Source organism: Apostichopus japonicus, chromosome 14, assembly GCF_037975245.1.
Source record: "Apostichopus japonicus isolate 1M-3 chromosome 14, ASM3797524v1, whole genome shotgun sequence".
In the NCBI taxonomy this organism is placed as follows: domain Eukaryota; kingdom Metazoa; phylum Echinodermata; class Holothuroidea; order Aspidochirotida; family Stichopodidae; genus Apostichopus; species Apostichopus japonicus.
In genome coordinates, this window is record NC_092574.1 from 570,229 (window position 1) to 597,691 (window position 27,463).

Sequence of the window (27,463 nt, forward strand, 5' to 3'; positions counted from 1 at the left end):
CATATAAACAATGTCCAATCAATTGCCAGGTAGTGTTTATAGAGTTATAGAACAGTGTTTGTTTCAATTATCAAGGAGACTTCTCTGCATATGCTGGTCTTCTCTACTGCTTTCAAATGCTAGCTAATGGCTAACTTGATCAATTGTCTTGCATTCTTTTCTTGATATAGTTTTGCCTTCTTTTGTGTAATCTAAATAATTAAGTCACTCACTGTTTTATTTAAAGGCAAAAATGAACTAAGGGATTTTTTTTGGATCAACAGATAACTTCTGGAGATGAGTGGAATAACCCCAATGTTGGATGCTTCTCGGCCAAAAGATGATTTTCTCATCAACTTCAAAGCAGTTGCTACAAATTGATAGATAGTGTTCAAAGTTAAAAGTCTGCCAAAGCAATAGTAATAATAATAATAAATCCAGACCAGGTACTAAATGCATTTAACATGTGCACACTTCGGCAGCCGCTGCCGTGAGTATCCACCTTTATAATTACTTTCATGATTCTTAGAGCAGGTTCCTTTTTTCTTTACTTGGATTTTGATCACTTTTTTTTAAGATCTTTAGCTTGACTTGTCACATTTCGATTTGTTTTGATTAGTACCTAATTGGCTTTATAGATTTGATGACCACAAAAAAAAAAAAACACAAAAAAAAAACTACCTTAAAAGCAATGATGTCATAGATTATGGAGGATTTTTAAATGTTCTTTGAATATTCAATATGTTTGCCTAGCATTACCCTTCCTGCAAGTTGTTGACCAAAGCAAATCTTTAAAAGCAAAGATGTCATAGAATATGGAGGATTTTGAATTTTTTGCTTTGAATCTTGACAGGTCTCAACTATGAAGTGTGGCCTATTGCCGATCAGTCAAGAAGCCTTGATTTGTGGTGAGATTTCTATACTATGACTGCACAGGGATCGTGGTCGAGGAGGAACAGAAGGATCAAATCATCAGGGCCCCTGGACCCAAAAACAAAATCCTATTCTTGTGTAACCATGTATCGTCTGCTGTGGTGGGTCCATAGAGGAGGCGTACTTCCTAGCCCTCGACTGTGTAGCAGTATGCGAGATACAGGTAAAGAATAAGCTGGACTTGGTCCAACGTGGTTGGATTGCTTGTAAAACTTAGCTGTGTGAGGCCAAATGTTCTCTGGTTATGTTACAGTTTCTTCATTCTCCTCTGTTTCAGAATATTTTGGAGACCTGTGAAAGTTACAGAGTTTTCCTTTTTTAAGCTGTTTTCTAAAGAGCTGGGAATGGGGAAGGGGGGGAGGGGGTTGAGGGATGAAAATGGACAAGATTAGTCAACTCCAAACACAAAGTAAAAGGTATGGATTGAGTTAATCTTTGATATGACCCTCTCCTCTGAGAATAGTTATCTGAAATTTTCAAACTGTTTCCAAACAATATAATCAATTTGGAATTTTTATTGTCTTGGGAATGATTTTATCTCCTAGCTTACACGGAACTTGATTTTGCAAATAGCGTAGTCTACTTCTGTATCAATATGTAGTCATTACACTCTACTCTCTCCACCTCTGAAGATTCTGCTTCTGTACAAACTTTTGTTTGCTATTCTCTGAGTCGAACTAGGCTCTGAGTAACAGCAGAAAGTCACCTGCAATAGCAAAGCCTGCTCCATGAAATGAATAGAAAATAACAACGGTTGAAAAAGTACGTTTGACTGGAATAATAGCTTGTCTTGATGCGACTTGCTGACTCCAAATCAAATTTATGGATTTGGAGTAAGGCATAGTAGGGGATTTTTGCTTTCTAACATGTATATGCACTAATAATTTTGACATTCAGCGATAAAGTTCCCATAATATTCTTTTTGATGCCTGACCCCAAGGGCAAGGTTACCCACCTGGGAGATGTGTTTCATTGTCTTTTGGCTACTGTAAATCCTTAGAAAAGCTACCAGTTGAAACTGTAGGAAAAATTTCTCTTAGAGATCTTTTATGAAAGTCATAATTGAGTTTTTTATTTGTATGTCTTGAAGGTTCAGCAACACACTTTAATAGTGGGTTGGAATTACAAGTGGTGGGGGAAGCTGGTTGTCTGGGTTTTGTCAACCTACAATTTTATCAATCATTGTGTGTGGTTTTTTTTGTCGAGTCTGGGTATAACAAACAATGGTTCTTACAAAGCGGATTATCTGCTTTCTAATAAAGTTACCCTTACCAACACGAATATATTCGATAAGTATTCAATAAGTATTCAAAGATTTCCTTAGTATTCAGCAAATTTACCATATAACACACAGTACAAAATAAGTATTCCAATACTAATATGAATAACTATAAGCCTTCGTCAGAGCCGAAATATGTAAATGAGTAAAGTATTCGAATACCTGTTAGGTATTCGAATAGGTTTTCGAGTAGCTTTTGGAATAGCTATTTGAATACTTAGCTCATTTACATATAAGTATTTGCTCATTTGAATAATTCGGCTCTGACGAATACTTATAGTTACTTGAATACTTATTCGCTAGTATTCAAATACTTGTATGCTAATTAGTTATTTTATGAAGGCTTAACAGGTTTCTGAATACTTACTCGAATACTTATTGAATACTTGTATGCTAATCAGTTCCAAGTAAGGAGAGTTAGGAATTTGGCCAGCTTGTTGTCCTAGCTCCTTGATTAAAACTCTCCAAACAAATAATGAGAATAACCAGAATTCTGAAGCCTCCTTTTTTATTCAACAACTTTAAAATTATAAAACTAAACAAAAATAAAAACTACAGCTTCTTCAATTTCATGTATCTTGGAGCATTCGTGCACTTGTATGCAAACCGTTTGTTCATCTCTTGTGGCTGTGGCTATGTCCACTGGTTTCTGCCACACATACTGTGAATGTACTCTGAACATAAAACAAATAGAAATAATTAATAATGATAGGGCACAAATATACATTGGCACAATAACCACCCACCAGAAACGGAAAATATAATATATAATATTCAGTGCATAAAACAGGGACGTCGCAACGCGGGGGGAGAGATGGGTGGCTTTAGACCCCACTTTTTTGCAAGCAAGCATGTTTACACATGTCTTACAACATGTCACAAAGTTTATATATAACCTTACTAGCCCTCCCCCTTTCCCCTGTAATAATTATTAAAATGATGAAAAATTTGGCTTCTTGCATATAACCACATATGAAAAACAGAAATGTAATCACATTAAACCCTACATGCCCACCACTTGAATGTTTTGCATTTTTATAATGCTATTTCAATGGTAAGTAAAATCTCTGTAGTACGGTGAGAGAAACGTCAGACTTGAACGTGAAGTTTGACTGGGTAAAACTAGGAAACTTATCCAAGTACTGAATGTCCAAATAATTACCAAACATAGGTATTGCCCCATGCACCCATAAGAATAAGCTTAACTGTAGTAACCCTATAAGTTTAGGCCTAAACAAGAAATATACTACAAATGTAGCCTTGTCTTATTTTAATTTGATTATTAATTTTATTAACTGCAAATATGCTGTTTATCGTTGCACAAGACAGGAGAAAATTAGAAGTTGAACTTGGTTATTGTGCCACTCTCAGAAAGTTTCATATGATTACACATTCACATACCACATGAAACAGAAAAAGGTCAACATTCCACTTATTTTGATGATTTTTTCAGAATACGGCCCCTTTCCTCTCCACTTTATCAAGCAGACTGCATTTTCAAGTGCAATTTCTTTGTCCATCACCGAACTTAAAGGCTCTGGACTAACTTGTTGATCTTTAACCCAATAAATAACACATTTTTGAGGCTTGGTCTTCTTCGATGGGTCAGCAATATTTTCCATTTTCTTGGATAACTGCAGCAAGTTCTGAACATCCATTATTGGATATTTAGGCCTAGGCCTATCGCTGTGGGATAAAATTATATTTTCTTCCAAGTGTCAGCCTAATGTTAATAAAGTTCAGTCGACCACATGTTGGGCTGCAAGGGCTGGAATAAATTTAGTCGGACTCAGAACTGAAACATTTATTTCTGCTAACTCAAATTCAATCTGCTAATAAAAGTTGAACAACATTCACGTGGAATAAATATCTATTCAAAATGGAGTCAAGCACAGAATACTAAAACAGTAGGTCTATGAATATGATCGATGAGATTTTGAAAAGGCTTCAGCTTTTCAATCCTCCGCGGTATATTCAAATACTGCCGTGCCTGTGCACTTCACCTTGGCCAGAAAGCGTATTATAAGTAATACTAATGTCATGACACTAACATCATGAAAGGAAAGCTGGGATGCTCCTGAGGGTCTTTGTAAGTTTGCTTGAGCTCAGCTTGCGCCCGCAGGCGTCCACAGGATTCCGTATCAAATCGTATGGAGAAGACGCCTAAACACAAACTTCCGTTTTCCCTGATAGTGTTACAATGCTTCTATTGTACCTCATTCATATTGTACATAATGCATTATGCCTATTTGCTATCATGGTGCCTTGCAGAATCCAGGCATCTGTTATATCCACCATAGAGAAGTTGACATCTGTTTTGTCCCTTAAAGAGCAAATTATCAAATAGCCAAGTTTGGTCCAGTATTGTTGACCGACAAATTTGTTTTGGGATAGAAACAAATGAAGTATTATTGCCCAGACAGGCAGTTGCTCAAATATTTGCCTGTTGAAGGAGAAGTGCATTTCTGTGTTTGTTCTGTAATGGCAGTATTTAGCTCTTTTGTCCCTTGTCAGAGAGATGGAAGACAAAATGCTTCAAATGAGAAGGATTCAAATGTTTCATCAAAAGGATGAAATTTCAAACCGGATTTAAGCTAGAAAGGACTCTAAAGTGGGTCTTGGATTTTTGAAGCACAAACACCAAACGGATGGTTTCTTCGGCAAATCATGTACGATGTTGTCGTCCTCTTATTTGAAATTGTTGAGTTTCATTCCTCAGATGGCATATATAAGATTGAATATATAAGAATCTCCTTAGTAGTGTTAGGACCAGCAGAGCAAAGTCGGCGACGAGAAACGGCAAAGGAGGAATAAGAGAGATTAAAAGAGTCGCTCGTAAGACTTGTGTTCTATAATGTAACAACAAACTGCATTCAAACGTTTTACCGTATGCTAATTATTCGTGACAGATACATGCCGTAGGCCTGGAAAATGTCATCCACCTACCGGATGAAGTCCGAGACAAGGTCCACGAAGGAACTGCCAAGGGCGCAGGTGGGGTCAGTGAGACAGGACACAAACTGAAGGTCGGTGAACTGGAGTTCGAAGGCATGATGAGACATTTGGACAATATGGTAAGATTTCAAAATGCAAAAATTCCAATTCATTTGGCCTGCAACGTCTTTGCAGCAGACGAACTAGCCTTATTTGCATTTAAAGATCTGGGCAGACATAGCGATCATTTACTATGCTAATTGCCAACCGATGGCATCGCTTAGCGTATGAGCTTTTTGATCATATGTGTACCAAGCTAATGCGCTTTATTAAGTGAGATAATTCAGTGAGAAGTGAGTTGTGAGAAGTCAGTGTGGATAAGCAGGTAGCTTCGTTCAGTCAAAGTAAACAGCTGTGATGTATCAGGATGGTTGGATACACCATTCGATTTGATTTGTGTCTTACATGAAACTCTAATTGTTACAGCTTGATACTCTCTTAGATTCAATATATACATATATAGTATTGGCAAGCTCTTGACTTAACAATCAGAGTGGTTTCATACGCTATTGAACACAATCCAAACTTTATCGGTTTGGGGAACTTCATGAAGCTCCCTACAAGTGATCTGTTGCACACCCCACCCATTTTTAAAAATATTTTGAAGATCACCTGCATCCAAAATTTGATCGCAGGAAATTTTTTAATTTGTGACAGGGTTACAGAACAGGCAAAGTGTACCGCCAGCTGTTTGTGAGACACGAACTGAAGCCCAAGAGCAACGTCGCCTACCCAGCCGCCTTTACCAACTTCACCTACATCTACGACAACGAATTTGAGAAGAGCAGATACGAGTCACCGATCAAGATGTTGAACAGGAGGCAGGCTGGCGAGAAGACGAAATGGCTGAACACGCCAAACACATACTCCAAAGTGGAGGTAGCTCAAGAGTACGCCAACTGGGGAGAGGAAGGGGAAGACGAGGGCTACAAGACAAAGATACACCTGAGTAGTAGTGACATGTACTTGGTGGTAGGCACATCATCCGTTTGACAGAATCAACCGACACAATCCTTAATTTTGGGCAATTTGGGGACTTTGACAATTCAAGACATCGAAGAGGCACTTGCCAAGGTGATGAAAATGTTTTAATTTTAGCACTTCAGAAACAAAAAAATCTAAATCTAAAATGTCCTACAGATGGAATTATCAGAAGTTTAGTCATCCTTTGTTTGTTTGATATTTATTTAGCAAATGTTTGATCTTTTCAGAGGGTGAACAGTGACAGAAGGGTTGGTGGGGGGGAGGGGGAAGTGGGATTGTAACCATTCTGGACAATGTGATCAGGGGCGGCGATTTTTTTTTCATCCATAACCTTTTTTAAGATTGACAAACACTGTAGAGACTGGGAGACAAATTAAAGGAGCTTTGGCAAAAAGTGAAGGCTCAGATTTTTGTAAACAATGGGGATTAATTGTAATTGATTAACTTTTGACCAAAAATTTTTAGGCATCACCTTATTCATACACAATCCAACAATCATCAGTTCAACTTTGAATATGATCCATCAAAATCTTGAGGAGATTGAGATATTTGAAAATATTACAAAGAATGAACCCCGATGACCCCCTAAATGACATTTGACCTCAATTTTCCGAACACCCCTCGTAACTCTCATCCCGAGGAACGTTGTGACCAAGTTTCATTATAACTGGCCATACCCTGTACTAACATGAGCAATTTGAAAATATAGGGCCGCAGCCCGGGCCACAAAAGACCCCTAGTTGATCTTTGATCTCAAATTCATGAACACCTTGAAGGTAAAACTTCCATAGTACTATCGTGAAAAACCCTCAACATTGTACCATGGAATCTGTAGGAGAAGAAGCATTTTGCATATTTCCACAAAATGGCCCATTACGGCCCTCAGGTGACCTTTGACCCCAAATTTCGGACCATCTCTGATGGCCCTATACCCAATGGTCCTTGTGCCCAAGTTTCATGAAATTCCATCAAACACTGTGCGAGTAGGAGCGGTTTTACCAATTGTTGACGGATAGAGTGATAGACGCCGCACTGTAACAATAGCTCACACCAGCATGCTGGTATGAGCTAAAAAACCTTCAACCCCTAACAGACCGGTCAAAATTGCATGAGAAGAGGGAAGTATGATGAAGAATGTTGGTCAAGGAATTTTCGAAAATTCAGACACAGTTAATTTATTGGTGTACAAATTTTAAAACCTCTTATAACGGCTACTATAAAACTTCAATATCATAAAAAAAATACAAAACATATTCCTGAGGGGGGGGGCGGTCTCCCCCTTCGCCCCCTGGCTGCGCGCCTGGGGTTAGAAATCTTGAAGGAAACAGGCCAAATAGAAACCCAGTGAACCCATATCGATGTGGATCATATATATATGATTGTACATACTTACACTCATACACAAGAGATGTACAGACATTATGATAATAATCTAGAGTGACAACATGCTATACGGTCACAGAAAGGACCAAAAGGACCTCTTGCAACATGTGTTGGATGAAGTTTTAGCCACCGCCAAATATGATTTGGATTAATAATCTCACACATTATTTTCTATTTACAGCCACACAAATATTGGGGGGATATTAGATTCTATATCCTCCCCACCTAAAATATTGGGGGGGACATGTCCCCCCGACCCCCCCCCATGATTGCCCCCCATGAATGTGATTATGCGTCATCCACAACTCTTCTCTCTCGTTACATTTTTCACAGTGCGTAGGTGACAAGGACCCCAAGAGTGGTGATGCAGTCGCTATCACCGATCCACAACAGTTTGCAAGACAGAGACAAGATCCTAAGGAGTACAAGAAGAAGGTTAAACTGTACGTTGATGACGTTATACACTGTTATTTCTAATTGATTGTTTTATTTTTGTTATTTGTCACAACTTCCTCCGTCCTCTCACTTCTTTCCCATTTTTTCGCCTTTCCCCTAATTCGGTCTTCCGAGGAGTGAATGATGTATCTGGTATGTTATAGAAAAAATGGTAAAAAAAAAGAAGATAATGTAAAAGTGTATCAGTGGGTGTGGCCATGGATTCGTTGAAGCGGACTCCCCACGTAGGTAGGGTTCTCTCCTTGTAGGGAGTGGACTCCCCATTTAGGGAGCCATTTCCACATGTAGGAAGGGTTTACCCAAGAAAGTTTTTTAAGTTGTGCTATTTACTACTTTTGTTTTTCCATCGGAGGTTGACTCCATACATTGTTCGTAAAGGGCGTGCAAATCACCAAATGGCCCAGAACTCACACAATAGAGGTTGATAAGTTGTTGCAGCCATGGGCATGAGGTGATTTTACATTCCCGTAAATTCCTTATATTGTTCTTAAGGGGCATGCAAAACAACAGTTGGCCTAAGCACTCTACATCGGAGATGGAATTGTTGCTGCAGCCTTGGGCATAAGGTAACTTCACAATCCCCTAATAAATCCCACTGTACCTTTCCTCTCAAATCTACAGGGACCGTATCGCCGTGGCCATTAAGCGACCCTACAGTTCTTATAACACACAAGGAATACTAAGATATTCCCTCTCTTCATTATGATTCTCGAATAGAAAATATATCATACCTCTAAGTGCAACACACACGTTCAGTAAGGAAAATGGTTTCACTCGTTCCGCAGTTGCTGACGTCGTACTTGGCCATAACCGACATGCACTGGAATGACTCTTCGTATCCGTAGATTAAGCACACTCTGTTCCCAGCCTCCCTGGTGAAGGTGCTCCTCCTACCTCCCAGAGTCTCGAGGCCGCCTTGGTAGATAGAGCACACTCTGTTCCCAGCCTCCCTGGTGAAGGTGCTCCTGCTACCTCCCAGAGTCTCGAGGGCTCTTTGCTTACAGTCTCGCGGACACCATGACCTGGGACCCGAGCAGCCCAGGTAGAGGGTACGCCTATAGACGGGGTTGGTGATGTCTAACAACCTGATATCACTACTGCCATCACTGCTCGCGCCTGTAGGACGAATCCATGTTTCACAAAAACATCTGAAAAAAAGAGCAGAGTGCACGACTGAGGCTTCACATTTGCACTTGTATGGCCTGTCACCTACAGATTGTCTCTACAAAGACAGAAAAAAACGTGTCCATTAGGCTGTGCTCTGGAAGAGGTATGGCCTAAAGGGCAAAAGAAAAGAACACACGACTGAAAACGATGTTTAAAACGTGTTTGAGACACACCCAACGCAACTTGACTACGACGAGGGGATTCCACCTTCCGCCGCTTTCAAGTCTGTCCTAACGATGAATTACACCAATGGGATTTCTTTCGAACGCTCTGAGCAGGACACACTCAGGAAGGCGTCGGTTTTTCGCGTCATCAGCAATAACTGAATGAGGTAGAAGACGGGCTGCAGCAATCCTTAGGGCTAACCATGCACAGCGTCTTCCTTGTGACATTGGGTATTTTCTCAGCAAAGAAAGCAGCAACGGGTTAAATCATCGTGAGGAAATCGGGTCTTCTTAGCGTTCAATCCTGCGTCCTCGCCCATGCCTTCACCTTTCGTGGACAGACGATCGACTCAGAATCGAGCGCTAAGAAGACCAGTTTACCTCATAATGCGCCGAACAGGCAGGGGAGACAACTATCACAGTTCAGGATCAAACGGCCCGGAAAAATCACTCTTACGAGAGACTAGATAAAGTCTAAGAAGCACCCTGTATAGCAGGGTTGTCCAACCTACAGCCCGTGGGCCACAATGCGCCCCCGCAAGGTCCCGTCCGGCCCGCCAACCTCATTAATTTACAAATGTACTTTTACCCAGGAATTCTTTCTTGATCAATTTCAGAGATCATTATATCCCGATATGAGGATTGTTTTGATACAGATCAGAAGGCTTGTGAAGTGTCATTTCCTGCAATCTGGGGGTCTTTTGGGCAACACATTTTTCGTGTACGCCACGCGCCAACCTAATGGTGGCGCTCCGCTTGTATAGTAACTTCATTTCCCATACCCCCTAACAGACCCCTGGCGGGGCCACTGAAAAGTTGCCTCTCTGGCACGAAACCCTGGATATGCCACAGGAGCTTGTTGGCTCATGCGGCCCCTCCTTTATTATGATCATTCGAGGTGGCCCTCCTCATCGAAAGGTTGGACAACCCTGCTGTATAGTGAACATGAATGCGACCTACGTTCTTTTATTTCCGAAGGACACGGTTGGCCCAAAGATAGCTAGCAACAGAGCAAACAAGACCACTGACGATTTAATTCCCTCCATTTCATTCGTTCCTGCAAAATAAATGACAAAAAAAAGACATTAATATTTCGAAGAAAGGCAACACATCACTCTTCCAGCGTAGGAAGAGTAAGAAACAGAAAACTGTATTACTCCAATAAAGGAAATTCAGGATCTTGCACATAAAAGTTCAAAACAATACAAAAATGCAACACTATATACAGATGGAAAGACAATGATGAGAAGGATAAAACATAAGACAGGAACATAAAATTACGATTGCTACAGGCTAGCGATTGGGCGATAGAACGAGGAAGGAAAATGAAATTAATTTTCTATAGGTACACAGGGTGTATCAGAACACCCGATACACCTGGCTGCCACAGTAGAAACTGGGCAAACCCATGATACAGAACCCAGATTATATGTCACAGTTTATACTGTGTAACCATCAGAGTTAGGGTTGGCTGGGTTCTGGGATTATAACCCTCGCCAGTTTATCTTGTGGCAAACGAACAAATATGCCACAGTCTCCACTGTGGCACACCAGTGTATCGGCTGACCAGTACTTACTAAGAATTTACCTGTTAATATGATAAGATCATGCACCATGGCTTTCACCAGAGAGGGCTGAAACTATTCAGAGCAATGATACTTGCCAAAACTACAGCCGGCATCGAAGACGTAAAACCATTACAATGAGTGAGTGGTACCAACATTATGTCGGGTGGCCCCCAACAACGTCCCACGTTTCTAGAATTACATTACCAGTGGGAATTCGGAGAGCTCTCTTCCTCCGCGGTAAAAATGATAGTGATAGTTATGATGATGGTATTGATGATGATAACAATAATAACGAGAGTGCTAATGTTATAATAGCTCACACCTTACACCTATTAATTTGCAGTAGTGCAATGTGAGAAATGTGAAAAATAGAACATTGTAGTGTATTTGTGTTTGCGTACGGGAGAATCGGTTGAACTGATGTCACGAAAATGGTAGAAAAAACTTCTAGGAGACATCGACTAATATGTATCATTGTTCAATAACAATACCTCCATCTATGGACGAAGAAGTATTTCGGAAGATATTGCAAAATCGTAAAATGACCCCTAGGTGTCCTTTGACCTTGATTCCCTGAAGACCCCATATGTACCATCATCATCATCATATTTGTCTTAAGGTCTGTTATCCATGTTAACATGGGTTCGAAGGATACAGGTGACTCTCTTCCAAGCGCACCTATTCCTAGAAGATCACGACTAATACTCCTATCCAGTAAATATCTGTGGACAACCCCATCCCTGTCGTACTAGGCTTCCCACGGTCTTGAGTACCAGCAACCTCTATATATCTGCACTTACTAACCCAGTTATCTTCCTCCAACCTCTCTAGGTAGCTGAACCACCTCAGTGTTCTCTTTTGAACACAATCACTGATTATGTCAAGCTTACGCCCCTCCCTTAACTGATCTGAACTATGCCCGTCCTTGATATTTACATTGCAGATCCAACGAATCATACGCATATCGTTCCTCTCTAATTTCCGGAGATCATCAACCTCGATAGCCCAGGTCTCACCGTTATCATACAAGAGAAAACTTCTGACACAAGCATCTAACAGCTTACCCTCTGTGGATAAGAGGAGCCTTCTACTCGACAATAAAGACGAAAATTCTCTGAATTTCTTCCACCAAGGTCACCACTCACCAATATTGCACTACTTTCGAAGATCCACCATCACACAGCACTGTCTCTGGAACATTCTCCCTACCATCCGTGGTGTTGGTGCACTTCTTAGATTTATACTAAGAATTTTCTTTCAGTCACCCTCAATTCCACTACACCTCTTATGTACCCAGTGCTCACAGTAGCTACAGTAATTTGAATTACTACTCGAGCGAGGAAAGTTACCAACTTCTGATAAACTTTCAACATTGCTACTACTAATCAATACTTTTAATTTTCTCAGTGTTAACACGTAACCCTTGTGACTCCATATCATGTCTCCAGGTGTTAAACTTATGTACGAGCTCGTCCATAGACTCACCGACCAGGACTAAATCATCTGCATACAACATTCCAGAAGGGCAATGATAAAACTGACGGACTATCATGATCATCCAATATTGCAAATTCGTCAAAATGATCCATAGGTGACCTTTGACCTCCAATCCCTAAAGACCCCGGGTGAACCATTGGTCAATGGCAACACTGCCCAACTATAACGACAGTCCATTCCAATCTGTGGGAGAAGAATCGTTCAATTCAATTGACCCACCAAATTACTTTTTTGGCCAAATGGCTCATAGATGACCTTTGACCCCAAACCCCTGGACGCCCTGTTTGTACCATTGGTCACCATTAATAATGACCAACTTCCGTGACTATCCGATTTAAACTGTAGGAGGAGAAGTATTTTGCAATTCTTCGCTTCGCCAAGTAGTTGAATCTGACCCCTACTTGATCTTTGACCTCGACTTCATGAACAACCCAGTTGCCTCTCCACTCAGTGATGATTGTGAATGCATTTCATCATGATCCACCACACACTATAGGAGGGGAAGCAACTTGAATCAATTGTTGACAGACAGATAGATGAATAAATAGATAAATAAATAGATGGATAGACAGGGTCACAATAGCTCACCCGGCACATGCCAGCTGATGTGCACCTTTTACAAGGTGTTTTCTCGTTGGCTGTCTGTTTTGTATAAAGTTGATTGAACTCTTTGTTAGGATTATCGATTAGGTTAGGGATTAGGGTTAGCGTTAGACAGTAAGGGAAATTCTCGTAAAAAGGTGCACATTGGCCCGCACATGCTGGGGTGAGCTAAAAACGTTTGGTCTATCACAACTGGTTTGCCTCTTTCTTGTCCTAACCCTCCAAATACTTTCATCAATGAGATAGAATCCGTTATATTCGAGTATATTTGGGCCGGTATTCTTGATAAGGTCAAGCGTATGACTGTTATTATTCCAATTAGTTCCGGGGAACTGCATGACAGTTGATCTTATTGACACTTTTATTAGGAGTCGAAAATGTACTTGTATCAATTATAAAATATAGTATTAATGATTATTGTAGTGATTTCAAGGGACTTTGGAAGTATTTGTCAGTATTTGTAGAAATTTGGCGGACGTTTTAATTACAACTGCAAGTTGGATAACGTGATATTAAAAAGAAGGCGTATGAGGCAAGTAACTCGAGCGACATCTCGGATACTCCCACAAATAATTATGGAACAATTTTATGGAACAATTCAGATATTCGCGTGTTAATAATCTCCTCGATCACGGTGACAACCCTATTTATTTCCATCAATTCATTATTGATAATAATGTTGCCAACTTTCCATTCACACTTTATGGGGGCTCAGTAAACAGTAAACAATTGCAAATCGGGAATGGGCGAATATTTTCACTATCCCTGATCATGATTGTTACTATTATACCCGTGCCAGATGCCAAAATTCAAAATTCAGTTTCTTTTAGTTCAAATTCATTTACAGAATTTTGCCAAAAAAATAAACTTCTGTTTTTGATGGGTAGAATCTTCAAATTGTACTTCCTGTGGGACAGCCCTTTTGGGTGTTGATTTACGTCATTGTTCATTTTAGATGGGGAAGATCTTCTTTGTAAACAATTTCTCCAAGCGTGATATTTTATCCAGTTATAAGAGCTCTAGACATCAATGTAAACTGTTAGACTTCATATGAAATATGTTATCTTTCATTGCAAACCGAAGGAAACCGTAGACGAGGGTAAATGATTTCAATAAAATAAAAATGATCTATAACTGAAGTTTAAACTTATTATAAATAACATGACATTTCATGAAATCATGCTAAATGTATCTCTGTCTCTGCGGATTTGGGGCTGAACCATCAGACGAGGCCCGAAGTTTGTGGCCAACGGGAATTCGTGGGCCTTTTTGTGAATACTACAGACCACATGGTACAATGTCGAAACTTCGTTACAATAGCAGATGGCATGGTACTGTGTTGAAGCTTTGTCACAATAGTACTGAGCTAACATAGGCGTACGGGACCATTTCAGTTTGGGGGGGGCAGAACTTTTTGTGCCCGAAAGTTCCCCTGACACTATCTAAGCGGAGCGCCACCATCGGTTGGCGCGTAGCGTACAAGAAAATTTTTGGAAAACAATGCCTCTAAGATTGCCGGAAACGGCACTTCTGAGGCCTTGCAAGTTGCATCTAAACAATCTTAATTTTATAATCTCACGTTTTAGAAATTTACAATTCCCCAAAAATTTGGTAAATTAGAAAAGAAGAAAAAATGGTAACATCACTTTGAAGGGGAAAAATGGGACAGTATATTTTTTAAGCTCCTATTTAGTTACCTATTTATTATTTTAACACAGTACTCAGCTACCTCCAGAAAAACATACATTGTTCAACGACACGTAGGCGAGATAATGTCGCTGCGTCGGATGAGACTGCAATTTGTCTTACAAAAAAATATAAAATATAACAATCTTAATATAACTTTTAATCTGGGGGGGGGGGGGCACCGACATCAAAGGGCACTTTGAAGAAATTCGATTGGAATGATACAACCTTATATTGAGTACCCTTTATATCTCGTATTGTATTATCTTATTTGCGTACACATCACTCCATCAACGCCCCATCTCCACCCTCAAGGAAAATATGCATACTAGCACTGCAATATCCTATGCGCAAATTGGGAAACAAGGAACAAGTTTTCTTGAGACAAAATGAGGTGAAATCATGCCGCTAGTTGCTAATGTAGGAATCTTCCGAATTTAGAGTTTTTTCTTGTTGATATCTTAACAATTTTTTTTTTCCATTCGAAGTAGCTTTGAGTTTGACCCACAGAAATTCATTAAAGTCACGGGCTTAGCCAGGATCTGCAAAGTTGTATGCACGACTATCTGAGCGAAGCGCCACCATCGGTTGGCTCGGAGCGTACTAGAAAATTTTTGGTTTTACAAACCTCTCAGATGGCCGGAAACGGCCCTTCCCGAGTGTTCATTCTGGTTCCCTGGCCTCTTGCTAACTTTAGGCACCTCAATTTTTATGTAGGAAAAAGGCACATTTTTAACCTGAGGAAAAGTGGGGGGCACGTGCCCCCCCCCCCCCGGTTCCACTGCCCTTGGTCCAGGTATACAATTGACTAGTTAGAAAAAAAATGATCGTGCAAAAAGCGTGGTAGCCCAGATGAGCTGTGCTTACGGTGGTGTTACACGGAAATATTCGGGCATCATGATGCTAAATAAAGAAAATCATGGAATTGTCGGGCAAAAATTTGAAAAAGATTCGGGCAAGCTACTGCATATTTATATATGTATATTTCCAGAGGACAAGAAATTCGGGCAAAAGTCCTGAAAAATTCGGGCAGCCTAAGAGGAGAAAAAAATTCTCCTCTTAGGCTGCCCGAATTTTTCAGGACTTTTGCCCGAATTTCTTGTCCTCTGGAAATTTGGGGGGCAGTCTGTCCCCCCCCCCGCCTCGTACGCCTATGTGAGCTAAGGGTATATTCGGGGTGCTTAAGAAATTCGCGTCCAAGGTTCCACATGGGCCAGATGACGCATGTGATAAAAAAAAACACGCTGAATATTTCTTTTTCTGGCAGATGAGATGGTACAGTGTTGAAACTTTCTTACAATAGTACTGAGCTAGGTACCTCTGGATGTTTGCGAATGTGGGTCCCAGGTCCCACATGGGCCGTACGCCTATAGCCCATTAGATAAAAACATATTGAGGCCCATTTTGTGAGGACTTGCTGATTGTAACTCTTTTTCATCATTGTACCATGTAACCTGTATTGTTCAGTACCGTGCGCAGGATTTAGGATGTGGCCGCGCCAAATTAAATTTTTCCGCCACTGACCCACTGAATCCCCTTAGCTAACCCTCCAAATCTCCCAACTAACCCCATTCGTTTGCCCCCCCCCCCCTCCCTCTGCGAATGCCACCGCTATTATTTGCAGTCATCCATCACCCAATATTGTGAACTAATGTCCCCGAGGAATTGGCGAGACTGCTCCAACGGGGAGGGGGAGTGGCAAAGTTTCATGACAGGGGGATGCCTTTGGGCCTCTTCTAGTGCAATGTATCATTTCTTCTACCACTACTGGCTACAGTGGCTCTAGGAGCATAGAAATTTTGGGATGACCAAATACCAAATCCCGGGAAATGTTAAACAAGAGCCAAAATGGCACAATGATTCTTTGCCAAGGCCTTTGAGACCAATCAAACACTGGACAGACTACTTAGAATGGTGAACATACACACCGAGTATGAGCTCGATTGAAGTTTTCCCTATGAGGTTATGGTGAATTACGGGGTCTCTTTGTTCGACCTGCTACTGGATGACCTTCAACATTTTCGCAACTTAATATTTACTATATGTACTGATTTTCATTTTATTACAGCATTGTTTAGCAATTTGACCTTTATTGACATCTGAATGACCTTCTGAACATTTCTGCCACTCAATGTTTACTATATTTAGTGAACATGAGGACATTCAACATTGACAGCGAGTAGGCGCTAGATAGACTCCAGTGGAAGCATACCATCGTCCGTTAAACCTCACATCGAAAATATATGACGTGAAATGTAAACTGGTAAAGATGGCAGCTGATGCGCACTGGATACAACGTGTTTTCTCAGTGGCTGGCCTTTCTGTATACTATTGGTTGTTCCCCTTTGTTAGGGTTAGGAATTAGATTAGGGTTAGCGTTGGCGAATAGGGAAAATTCTTGTTTTCTAGTGCGCATTGTCCCAAAGATGATGATGATGATGAATGTTTATTCTGTTTACTGAATTTCATGTTACTACAACGATATCTGGTAATTTGACTGTCAACAACCCCTGATGACCTCTGTTTTACCTTCGACACCTTTGTCACTCAATGTTTACTGTACGTATCAAGTTCCAAGTGAATCCACTGATGTTGAGACATTTTGCGTAAATTATGAAAATTAGCCTGCCTATTTAGCATAGCTCAAAATCTAATCAGTTAGAGATCCCATATAGGCCTCTAGCTACTTACCGAATTTCATTGTCATACATTTTACGGTTCATGAGATATGCACTCTTTGATTTCTGTTGACCTCAGGTGACATTTGACCTTCACTAAAATGATAGTAACTGCGTACTAACACTGATGATCACACATACTCAGTATGTGCTTATTCGACGATTCCCCCATCAAGTTATGGTGATTACAAAGTCTTCACCATTTTACTTACCTCTGTTGACCTCAGATGACCTTTAGTTTCGACCGATAACAATAGAGAGCGTCTACCTATTTTGGCCAATCCTCCACCCAATTATGATAATGAACGGACCGTGCGTTGAGTCATAGAGATTACAAGCAGCGTCACGCGCACACACGAGTCATCTTTGCATGCAATTCGAGGACTTCGTTGTTATTTTCTTTGTACGTTTTTTTTTTCTGAACCCTAACTTTAACAACAGACTCTCTTTTGTTAAACTTTCGAGGACTAGGAAATGTTATTGAATTTACCTTCGAGGACGTCAAACTCCTTTGTTCAGGTCCTCGATCGAATAGCAAAACAAACTCACATACACGCACACAACGCACACACGCCCGCGTGACTGCATATATTCCTTTGGCCTTTGGCAAGGAATAAAAACCGTGTCTTCCAATTCTATTAACATATTCAGGGATTTGACGAGCGGGGGAACTAACGGTACAGCGATACCTTCCTTTTACTCCCTGCCATGCCAGAAGCAGGCCTGTTCCTCACCCCGTCTTGGGAGAAGAAACATATCCACATAAAAATGAAATAGTATGATTCCAAAGTGCAGACACAAAAACAGAAAGTTGAGCAGATTATTACGACTCCCACCCCTAGGGCGAGTAAGGGCAAAGTAGAGAATATGCAAAGTACTCTCCTTCTACAGTTCGAATCAGATGATCATGAACGTTGGCCAGTTGTAGGGTACATATGTATTACGGTACATATAGGGTATTCAGGTCGAAAGTCATCTTCATGGGAGGACGAACCACAAGTCGAAGTTACACTCCCAAAGATCACCGTGACTCCACAACTCTTATTGCCATCCAGGCTAAAAACAGCCTTTTCGCCGATATTGTCTAGCTCCTTACACCCTTCAGCTGCAATTTGTTATCGCGCGAGATCGTATTAATAGTGTGTAGGCTACGAACGTATTGTTGAATGATGAGAAAGGTCATTCAAGCATGTCATTCATGATCAGTCATGATCGTGCTGAATATCCAGAAACAGATTACAATGTCCAAGATATTCACACATGTTTGCCCTCCGTGGAAGAAGTAGTATTAAGCAACTACATTGTATATAGCAGTTGCACATAGGCATACGTATACACTATAGCTCCACCAGTGTCGGTATACGGATTAAACGTAGAGCCTTAAAACTGAATTTTAGACTGCCCGTCCTAAAAATCACATATTTGAATTACCTTTCTTCGATGTTACTGGAAGCTATCAACATACTCTGAAAGAGAAACCATTTCCCATCAGTTTCATGTATTTGTTTTGCTAATGTGTGGTGAACTATCAAGAAAATATGGCAGTTTATGAATTTATAAATAATTGCAGACGTTAATTTATCTGTGTGCGTTCAGTGACCGTGGTCGCCTTGGTTTGTCAAGCTTGGCCAGTCAGTTGATGTGTTGTGGAAAAGGATTCAATATGGTACCGTAGGGAGGAAGTACAAACTAACAACCAGTATTGTTGTCTGTGCTGGGACGTCAGATCATGATACGCGTCAGACGACGATACGGTAAGATCCATTATGGTGACGTCTTGGCATGTGTCCAAAAAGGTCATTTTGGGGTCAAGTAATTAAGCAACACGCTTCTTCTCCCACAGATTGAATTGGGTGATCATGATAGTTCGTCAGTATTGTTATGGTGCATATGGGGTGTTCAGGGATTTGTGGTCACAAGTCATCTAGGGGTCAGGTCTGTCATTCCGTGGAAGACCGCAAAATGCTCCTTCTCCTACTGATCAAATCAGATGATGATCATGAAAGTTGGTCAGTATTATCATTGAAAAATGGTACATATGGGGTGTTCAGGGATTTAAGGTCAAAGGTCACCTATGTGTTCATGTGTGTTCGCGATATCACTCAAAACGCTTCTTTTCCCACAAAATTGTATGCTATGAAAGTTGGTCAGTATTCTCATTGAACTAGGGTACCATAAGTGGTAGGTACGTAAAGGGATTTTAGGTCACCTAGAGGTCATTTCGACAATTAATATCACTAAATACGCTTCCCCCAAACGCTAGCGCAAATACACTTGCTATCGTTTGTTGTTTTTAGGGCCCCTACTTTGCACAATTTTCACATTGCAATGCTACAAGTTAAAAGATATAAGGTGTGAGCTACTAACTAGAAGATACGTTGAAGGTCTGATCAATATACTGTTCACAACAACTACAAGGGATAGAGTGGACACAGTGATAGTGGTCTCCTGGTGGCTAAGAATATTCCGCAACTCACATTACCATAATTCAGTGACTTATCAATTCCTTGGACGGGTCTGAAGAAATCTAAATTTACATGTCGATGTACGTATGCGTGTGCTTCGTTTTTACACGATAACTCGAGAAGGCCTGACCAGCCCGATGACGTCCATACGTGGTGGGTGTGTTGCATCTAATATGTGGGTGATCCCTTTTGTTTTGATCGGGTATCGATTTGGTTTTGATCGGTGGTCAATTTTGGATGGGAGTTGGAAATTTCAGAATTACGGACAGCTCGGGTCCTATTTTCGTAAACATGCTAGTATAACCATGCTTGATGGATCAAGCTCGTTCTTGGCATGCTGTACATATTGCGTTCGTGGTCCCTATTGTGTTTGGGAGAGGCCAGAGGGCATCCAAAGTCAGTCGTGTCTAGTCGGATCATATTGGACATCGGTGTGCATGATGCCCTGATTGGTACGAGATGGTGATCGGTGGTTGCTTGAGGTGAAACATTATTAAATTTCTGTATTCTTGGGGGCTTTTTTGGCTTAATGGTGTGGCGTGTTGGGGCTCAAGCCCACGCTAAGACAAGACAGTATGCTTGGTTGGATGAAATTCATACTGGGACTGTATGTTCTGATACTCAGTTCATGATCCCACTTGTTTTTGAGAGAAGATCATTTGAGGTCAACGGTGGTTTAGTCTAGTAAGAAAGGGTCAGGAAGTACAGATCCCCATTAACGATCCTGAAGCTACAACATCCTGCAGAGACAAAGAACCCAGAGCCCGAATAATTTGTCTGCGATCCTTAAAGAAGCAAGTCAGGACCATTCTTGAAGGCATTGACACTATCAGACAAAACAACACATTCTGGAAGGCTAATCCACTTATCGATTACTATTTGCGAAAAGAAATATTTACGAATATATGATCTGCAGCGTTCACCACAAAGCTTGGGGCGATGGCCCCCGATACGTAATAACGTTAGAAAATTCAGAGGAGTAATCGGAAGAAAGGCCATCAAGTCCATGAAAACAACTTTGGAGACCTGAATCACATCACTTCGAATTTGCCTCAGCTCCACCGTTGTCAGACCGGGACGCCTCAAATTTTCCTCATACGGCACGTCTCTCTAACAACTACGGTATTTTTGGGGGGGGGGGGGGAGCGACGGCTGAAAACCACTGTAAACACACCAAGTTGAAATTGACTAGTCGTATCAACCCCCAACTCGGCGTGTGTGATTCTCTCAATGATGACATGAATAGTGATGTGGGGAGGAGATGGGAGGGGAGTGACGTACTGGATGGCATGGGTTGTAGTACCAGAAGTGAAGCAAATATGCAGAGAAAGAAGGCCCTTCTCATGTCACAATTCCCAGGTTGCCTTCCGGGTAAAGGTATGGCATCATGAATTATGGTCGGCATCGAGGGCACATTGCGTCTGAAAGAGTGGTCTAATGGCGAGGAGCAGGGAGCAATTAGGACACATTATGACCAGGGATATGCTAATCTTTAGGGTAGTCTAAAACAATTTTCTATTAAAATGTCATGTTCTCACCCCTTAGAACTGTTCCAATATCTAGAAAATCACCACTGGTGAAAGGAATAGGATATTAGTTGGGGTGGCTCATGGCCATCACAGTTCCCTCATATGGTCCTACACTAACGTATTATAATACAATGGACACTGAAGCATTGTCTGATTGCCCTATACTTTCGTATTATTTTTAGGTTGAGATATGAAAACCCTATTTGCCCGGTTGTTGTTCTATGCATGTTTGGTGGAGTCCAGCAAAAAGCACATCGTTCATGGTCCCAGGACCCATGCCTGATGGGGCGTTGGATGTCAAAGTTCATCTACATCTTAGAGGTGTAGATTTTCAGAAGTGAGTTGGAATTCTCTACCAAAGAACAGAAGAGGACTGAGAGAAATTGTCGTCTTCAACATCGGTATCTACATCATAGCATAGATGAAAGCTCCTCTTGCAGCTCCTGCCCCACACAGTAACTTGCTTCTTCTGCAATCTCTGGTGCAGTACAACAATGTAAGCCAAACAATTCCAAAGGTTGCAACCATGAAACTAGTAAACCATCTGTTATACTTATCAGAGAACCTGATCATGTTCTTGCATTTCTCCGACAAGGATTTGCCTGAAGCAGTGAAACGACAATGCGCCTCCCTCAGTCTCACTGAAATATGAAATGACGTGGAAATCCCCAGAAGCGAATTGAGGTTGATCCGGAAATTATTCAGGAGAGGGGTTTGGAAGACTTTGTTGAACAGGAACCTCGATTTTTTTAAAAGACGGACCTTCCAGACAGATTTCTGGAAGCAGAACCTGAGACTTGGGAAGACTGAGAGTCTTGAGAAAGTAGCATGTAAGACTATGCAGGCCATGAACATGGTAAATGACCATGCAGAACGGGGAGTTGCACTAATTCAGGGGTGATGTGGACTGCTGATGTATGTTGGAGATCAAGTTTAGTTCCTGCTGCAGGCTGTGCATGAACACAGGAAAGCATTCCCTGACAACAACAAGAATACCGTACTACTGGAAAAGAATCAATACAACCAGCTGGATGATATGTTCATAATTTGTATGTGCTTTGTGTGTATAATTATTTGCATTATATACCAACTTCACCAGTAATGTAAAACATTGTATACACTATATTGTATAGACTGTATAATGAAATTTAAAGTTAACTAAGCTACCTCTAAATGTTCAAATAGAACCTTCACACCTCACATGCAGGGGGGTATTCATATCTCAACTTGACATTTCTGGTAAAGTATGGGACAATCAGAAATTGTCTCAGTGCACATTTACTGTAAAGGCCCGTACGCGTCTACACGATGATACATCTGTATCGCAACATCATGAGACAATGGTATCATCTTGTTTCGAAACAAATGTATCGTCGCGTAGACCACTCTCGCAACACGCTGGGGACACTGTGCCGCCTGTATGACGTTGTTCCGAAATTTAGCTGCATGTTTGATCTGTTGCAAAGATTCGGTCTTCCAGTTGATCAGAAGTATCCATACAGGTCCTGTGACATAAACACTGATCAGGCCAGACCGGCTATATAGGCCTACAAAGAAGATGCACCGCGATGGCGCGAACAGAGTAAGTCTGGACAGTCGAAGAAGTTTGCCACTAGATTATAGACTTTACGAGAAACATCCTTGCCTGTACAATATACGATTGAGAGGCTATACAGATAGAGGCAAGATAGAAGCGGCAATTTACGAGGTAAGCACCGCGCTGGAAATCAACAGTGAGTATGAAATTTGACCAACCGGGCTGCACTCGCTCATAGCGAAGCCTAACTTCGTTCGGTTATCACTAGGCCTGTAGACATGTTAGAGAGTAGCCTAGGCTCACGCCATGGTACAGATGTTGCGGAATGTTCCATCGTGTAGACGGAGGTTCCAACAAGTCGCGATAGAATGATACACCGGCATACAGCCTGATATGGATGTGTATGACGATGTCCCGATGCAAATGTATCATCGTGTAGACGGGCCTTAAGACGTTAGTGTATGACCATAATTGGGGAACTTATGACCATGAGCTACCCCCTGATACTATCCTAGTTCATTGTTTTTTCACTAGTAGTATTTTGGGGGGTATTGAAACAATTCTGGGTGGTGAGAACATGACATTTTTGAGAAGAAAAAACATGGGACCACCCTAGGCTAGTAATCTAACTCGGTATTATTTGGGTAAACCGTCCCCGTATCCCGGTGTATACTGAATAAGCCCGTGTGTTGATAGGTGCGACCGAGGAAACATTTAAAAAGTCATATCTTATGCCGATGCAAAGGTTATGTAAGCATACGAAGATGTAGGTACAATGGACAGAATTTGCAGGATGCATAACATGTCAAGAACAATTAAATTAAAAGACTTACCGGATGAGTCCGAGAGCAACTGTTGCCTGCGGTGGTTGTTTCTTTCGATGTGACAAAGGCGCGAATGGCACTCTTGAATGAAGAATCACCTGAATTGCTTCTGTTTTTATAGACGTTGCTCTCCCTCTAAACCGAAGGTAGAAGCCCGGGAAAATCCCTCACATATACGATGACGGAAAAATACTTGTTTCTCGAAAGTTTTCCAGATGTTCTTGCAATCCATTGCCAGAATTGACCCAATCATAACATCACAGCCTCGTCAGGGGCGAAATGGGAGGAAAACCCTACTAGTTTTGATTATTTCCTGCTTTTAAATTATTGTCATCGCTGAATTGTTGGTGTAACTTTGATATTTCCTTCTCTGTCACCTGGCATCGAAGTCCCTGGACTTCAGGAGGGTCGGTGGATTACCAGCCAGTTACGTATCAGGGATTATATGGGTATTCGGCAGGAAGATCATATATGTCCATGGATTATGATCTTCCACAGGAATTGAGGACCTGATACCTCTTTTGAGGCGGGCCAGCAAAGTTCTGACTTGGTTTTGACTGATGAGCCTTACGCGTATGGTTAATTATAAAACAATAAATAATAATAATAATAGATTACGATGCAATTGTTGCCTGGAATGCTCGGGCACCCGTTGTAGTACGGTAACAGAAACAATGTTCAAAAATATGTTGTACTCATAGTCCATTCTGAGAGAAGCCTCGCCATCGGGTAGAGTAGAGCGGGGCTTTTCCCTGGAACTGCTTTCATTTCACCCTTCCTGGGCCAAGCCAGTTTTGATGTTAAGTTTGTTCTAGACGAAGTGTGTTCAGCCGTCATAGAACTGATCCAACATTTGAAAGCCAGTGTAATGGCTGTAATTACTGTGACACCGGACCTATCCCGCCACTTGGGATAGGCCTAGTTGGTAGACCAGGGGGCCGAAAATGTTCAGAACATCGATACGAAGAGTCACAGATGGTTTGAAAAGTGATCTAATAGGTGCTGATTACGAATCTGCTATAAACGTTCTACATGTGTGCACACATGTGTTCATGCATTGTGGCCATAGGACCGTATAGTCCGGATAGGCTATCTTGAAAAAGGTTGCCGACCGACTTGAGTGCAGCCGTCTCGATGTGTAAGAACTAGGTCTCCGAACCTCACAGCAAGCACGTTACCGTTCCGCCGGATGCTGATAAACTGAAATATTTTATCCTTGAAAATGAGATTGCTGCTTTTTTGGCAAAAAAAACAGACCGTTATTGGAATTAATTCGGCCGCTGAAGGGAATGGCGCACGCCACTCTGGAACAGCCAAGAACACTGTACGCCCCACGAACAATTATGGAAACTGAGGTAAATCATGGTATGTAAGGGTGCAAAATGACAATCTACATTTGTTTGTCGCCTCTCTCGGAAATTCAGCTTACATTGTGTAGGGAGGAGTTCGCCGATCTTCGCTATATTGCTGGTAGTTTTTAAAGTTTAACACCAACAAGATGGCCATAAACCGAATTTTTGTAGATATGTTCGAGTTCCCAATTGTAGAAAATGAGTTTTCGGACATTAAAATAATTAGAATCGACCAAAGAACTGAAGTTTCTTCTGGCAAAATGACAGCCATCTTGGTAAATAGCGACCATTGTGGAAATTCCCATTAGTAAAAGGGGTTATTGTAGATATTTGTGAGTTCCCGATACAGGGTATTTTCTCATTGGCTGCTACTTGTGTATAGTATTGATTGTTCTCCTTTGTTAGGGCTAGGGGAGAGGTTAGGGTTAGCGTTAGCGAATAAATAAACTTCTTGTATTTCAGTGCGCATTGTCCCTGGATTTTTTTCTTCTCATAAATCGGAAAAGTTGGGTTACAAACCACGTTTTGACATAACATTATCACCAGCGCAGAGGTAGGGAGCCTGAACATTGATATCTTGAATCTCGAATGCAGTGTGCCAACGAGCAAAAAAAGCTTTCAACAGAGAAAACCCGCGAGTAAAACAGTCTTGACCTGTGTTCCTCTCGAGACTGGCAGTGCCAGGCGCTGAAACGTGGGAACAGATGGAACAATCACCATAGCATTCGTGCTCACCGAAAGCGAATATTCAAATGAATGTACACTGGCATGAATGGTCTGATAGCCGCAACCACTACGAGAGAGTTCAATAGACCCTGACTGCCCCCTCGGAATTCTCGAAAATCTTATTCCAGATCATATATCGAGAGATTAGCTCAAGTGGTTGAGCACCCGCTTTTCGGCTTATCGAATCCTGGTTGAATCACACCAAAGACTCTGGAAGTGGTATAGCTGATGCCACTTTGCTTAGCGTTCAGCATATATAAGTGAATGGACTAGCGAAAAACGAGGGGTAGGTATGTCAAATGCCATTTGCACAGTGACCACCACCTTCACCCTTAGGTCACGTTATTAAAAGCACCGCCTTGTTCTGTGTACCTGGTTAAGAATCGCGAAATAAATTGCGATACCCGGGTTTGCACACTTGCCGGGCCTTGTCATAGATTCGAGCCCTTGTCCGGCGAGTCATCCATAACAAAAATCATCATATTACTCATAACAATTGAGGAAGATGGTGAAATTTCCCCATACACGCAATCATTATAGGAATATGTTAGAGAGAAATGCTAGCAAATTGGTAATCATTTGGAACTCAAAATAGCGAGAAATAGCACCTATCAGCCCACATGAATTCACAAATTTGAACCATGTTATCCCTTTCAGCACGATAATCGACTACAAGCCCATATATGGCATTATATCATATAAATATATTACTACTAACTTTTAGTAGGCCTATTTCTGATTAGCCGTTCTCTTGCTCCATCTCATTCATATGCCCAATATAACATAATTATTTCGCGCGAATTTACTAATCTCGCAGCTAGACAATTATTTAGGTGGGGATGCAGCTCCTAGTTAGATCCATTCGAATAAAATAAATGGGTCAAAACGCACATTTTTACAAGAATCTCCCCTACTGGCTAACGCTAACCCTAATCCCTAACCCTAACACAGGAGTTCAATCAATTCTTTGCAATACAAACAGCCAATGAGAGAACACCTTATAAAATGTGTGTATCAACCGAAATTGATAGGTACATGGGCTCAGCTATAATTCCGCGTAACTAATTCGAGGCAATCGATATTTTCAAATTATGTTTCTGTTTCTGTTCTGTACTCTGAAGCGCCCGCAAGGGCATTTGCTGGAGAATAAGTGAGTGCACCATGAGAACTTGTGGCCACTTCTAAGTTGGGGACATTCTCGGGCCAATCTGCACTGGTTTACAATAATTATCCCTATCGGCTAACGCTAACCCTAATCTCTAACCTAATTCCTAACACCAACAAAGGAGTACGTTCGATGATATACAATACGAGCAGCCAATTGGAAAATACCCTTTTTCCAGCGCACATCAACTAACATTGTCGTCTATCAAGTTGGACACGTTCGAGCGGAGCGTCTCCCATCTGGATACAGTCCTGGGGATATGTGTGCCTACCAGCATCGACACAGCGAACTACATTTGAGAATAGCTGAGCTTTCGACGATGTGTATACCATTGGTGGGGGGGGGGGGCCTCCAATTCATGAATAATGCTGCAGCAAGTAACTAAATCAGTATGGTCACGTCTATGCTCAAGAGTATGCCAATTAAGGGCGGACATGATATCTGTAATGTTGCCAGTGCGCATGCAACGACCAGTAGCAAATCTGGCATCCCGG

The 27,463-nt window shown here is 41.4% G+C and overlaps 1 protein-coding gene and 1 long non-coding RNA gene across 10 annotated transcripts in view; one reads left to right on the forward strand and one right to left on the reverse strand.

The window, feature by feature from the left end:
* Positions 1 to 23,729, forward strand: part of LOC139979390 (gamma-adducin-like) — a 481,086-nt gene extending 457,357 nt beyond the window's left edge. For 7 of the 9 annotated variants that reach the window (XM_071990137.1, XM_071990138.1, XM_071990139.1 and 4 more), the window contains 6 exons: positions 264 to 469; positions 833 to 1,075; positions 5,101 to 5,265; positions 5,843 to 6,157; positions 7,886 to 7,995; positions 21,548 to 23,729. In XM_071990137.1, coding sequence (XP_071846238.1) covers positions 5,242 to 5,265; positions 5,843 to 6,157; positions 7,886 to 7,995; positions 21,548 to 21,692 — 594 coding nt within the window. In that variant the 5' untranslated portion in view covers positions 264 to 469; positions 833 to 1,075; positions 5,101 to 5,241 and the 3' untranslated portion in view covers positions 21,693 to 23,729. Of the gene's footprint in view, positions 1 to 263; positions 470 to 832; positions 1,076 to 5,100; positions 5,266 to 5,842; positions 6,158 to 7,885; positions 7,996 to 8,629; positions 8,760 to 11,850; positions 14,804 to 21,547 lie in introns of those variants that run through there. The other 2 variants (XM_071990144.1, XM_071990145.1) reach the window with 2 other exon arrangements.
* Positions 2,683 to 23,991, reverse strand: LOC139979393 (uncharacterized). Its single transcript, XR_011797145.1, has 4 exons — positions 23,736 to 23,991; positions 10,300 to 10,396; positions 8,740 to 9,156; positions 2,683 to 2,865 (listed from the first exon to the last, which is right to left on the reverse strand). It is a non-coding gene; the product is annotated as an uncharacterized lncRNA (long non-coding RNA).
* Positions 23,992 to 27,463: the final 3,472 nt, after the last annotated feature.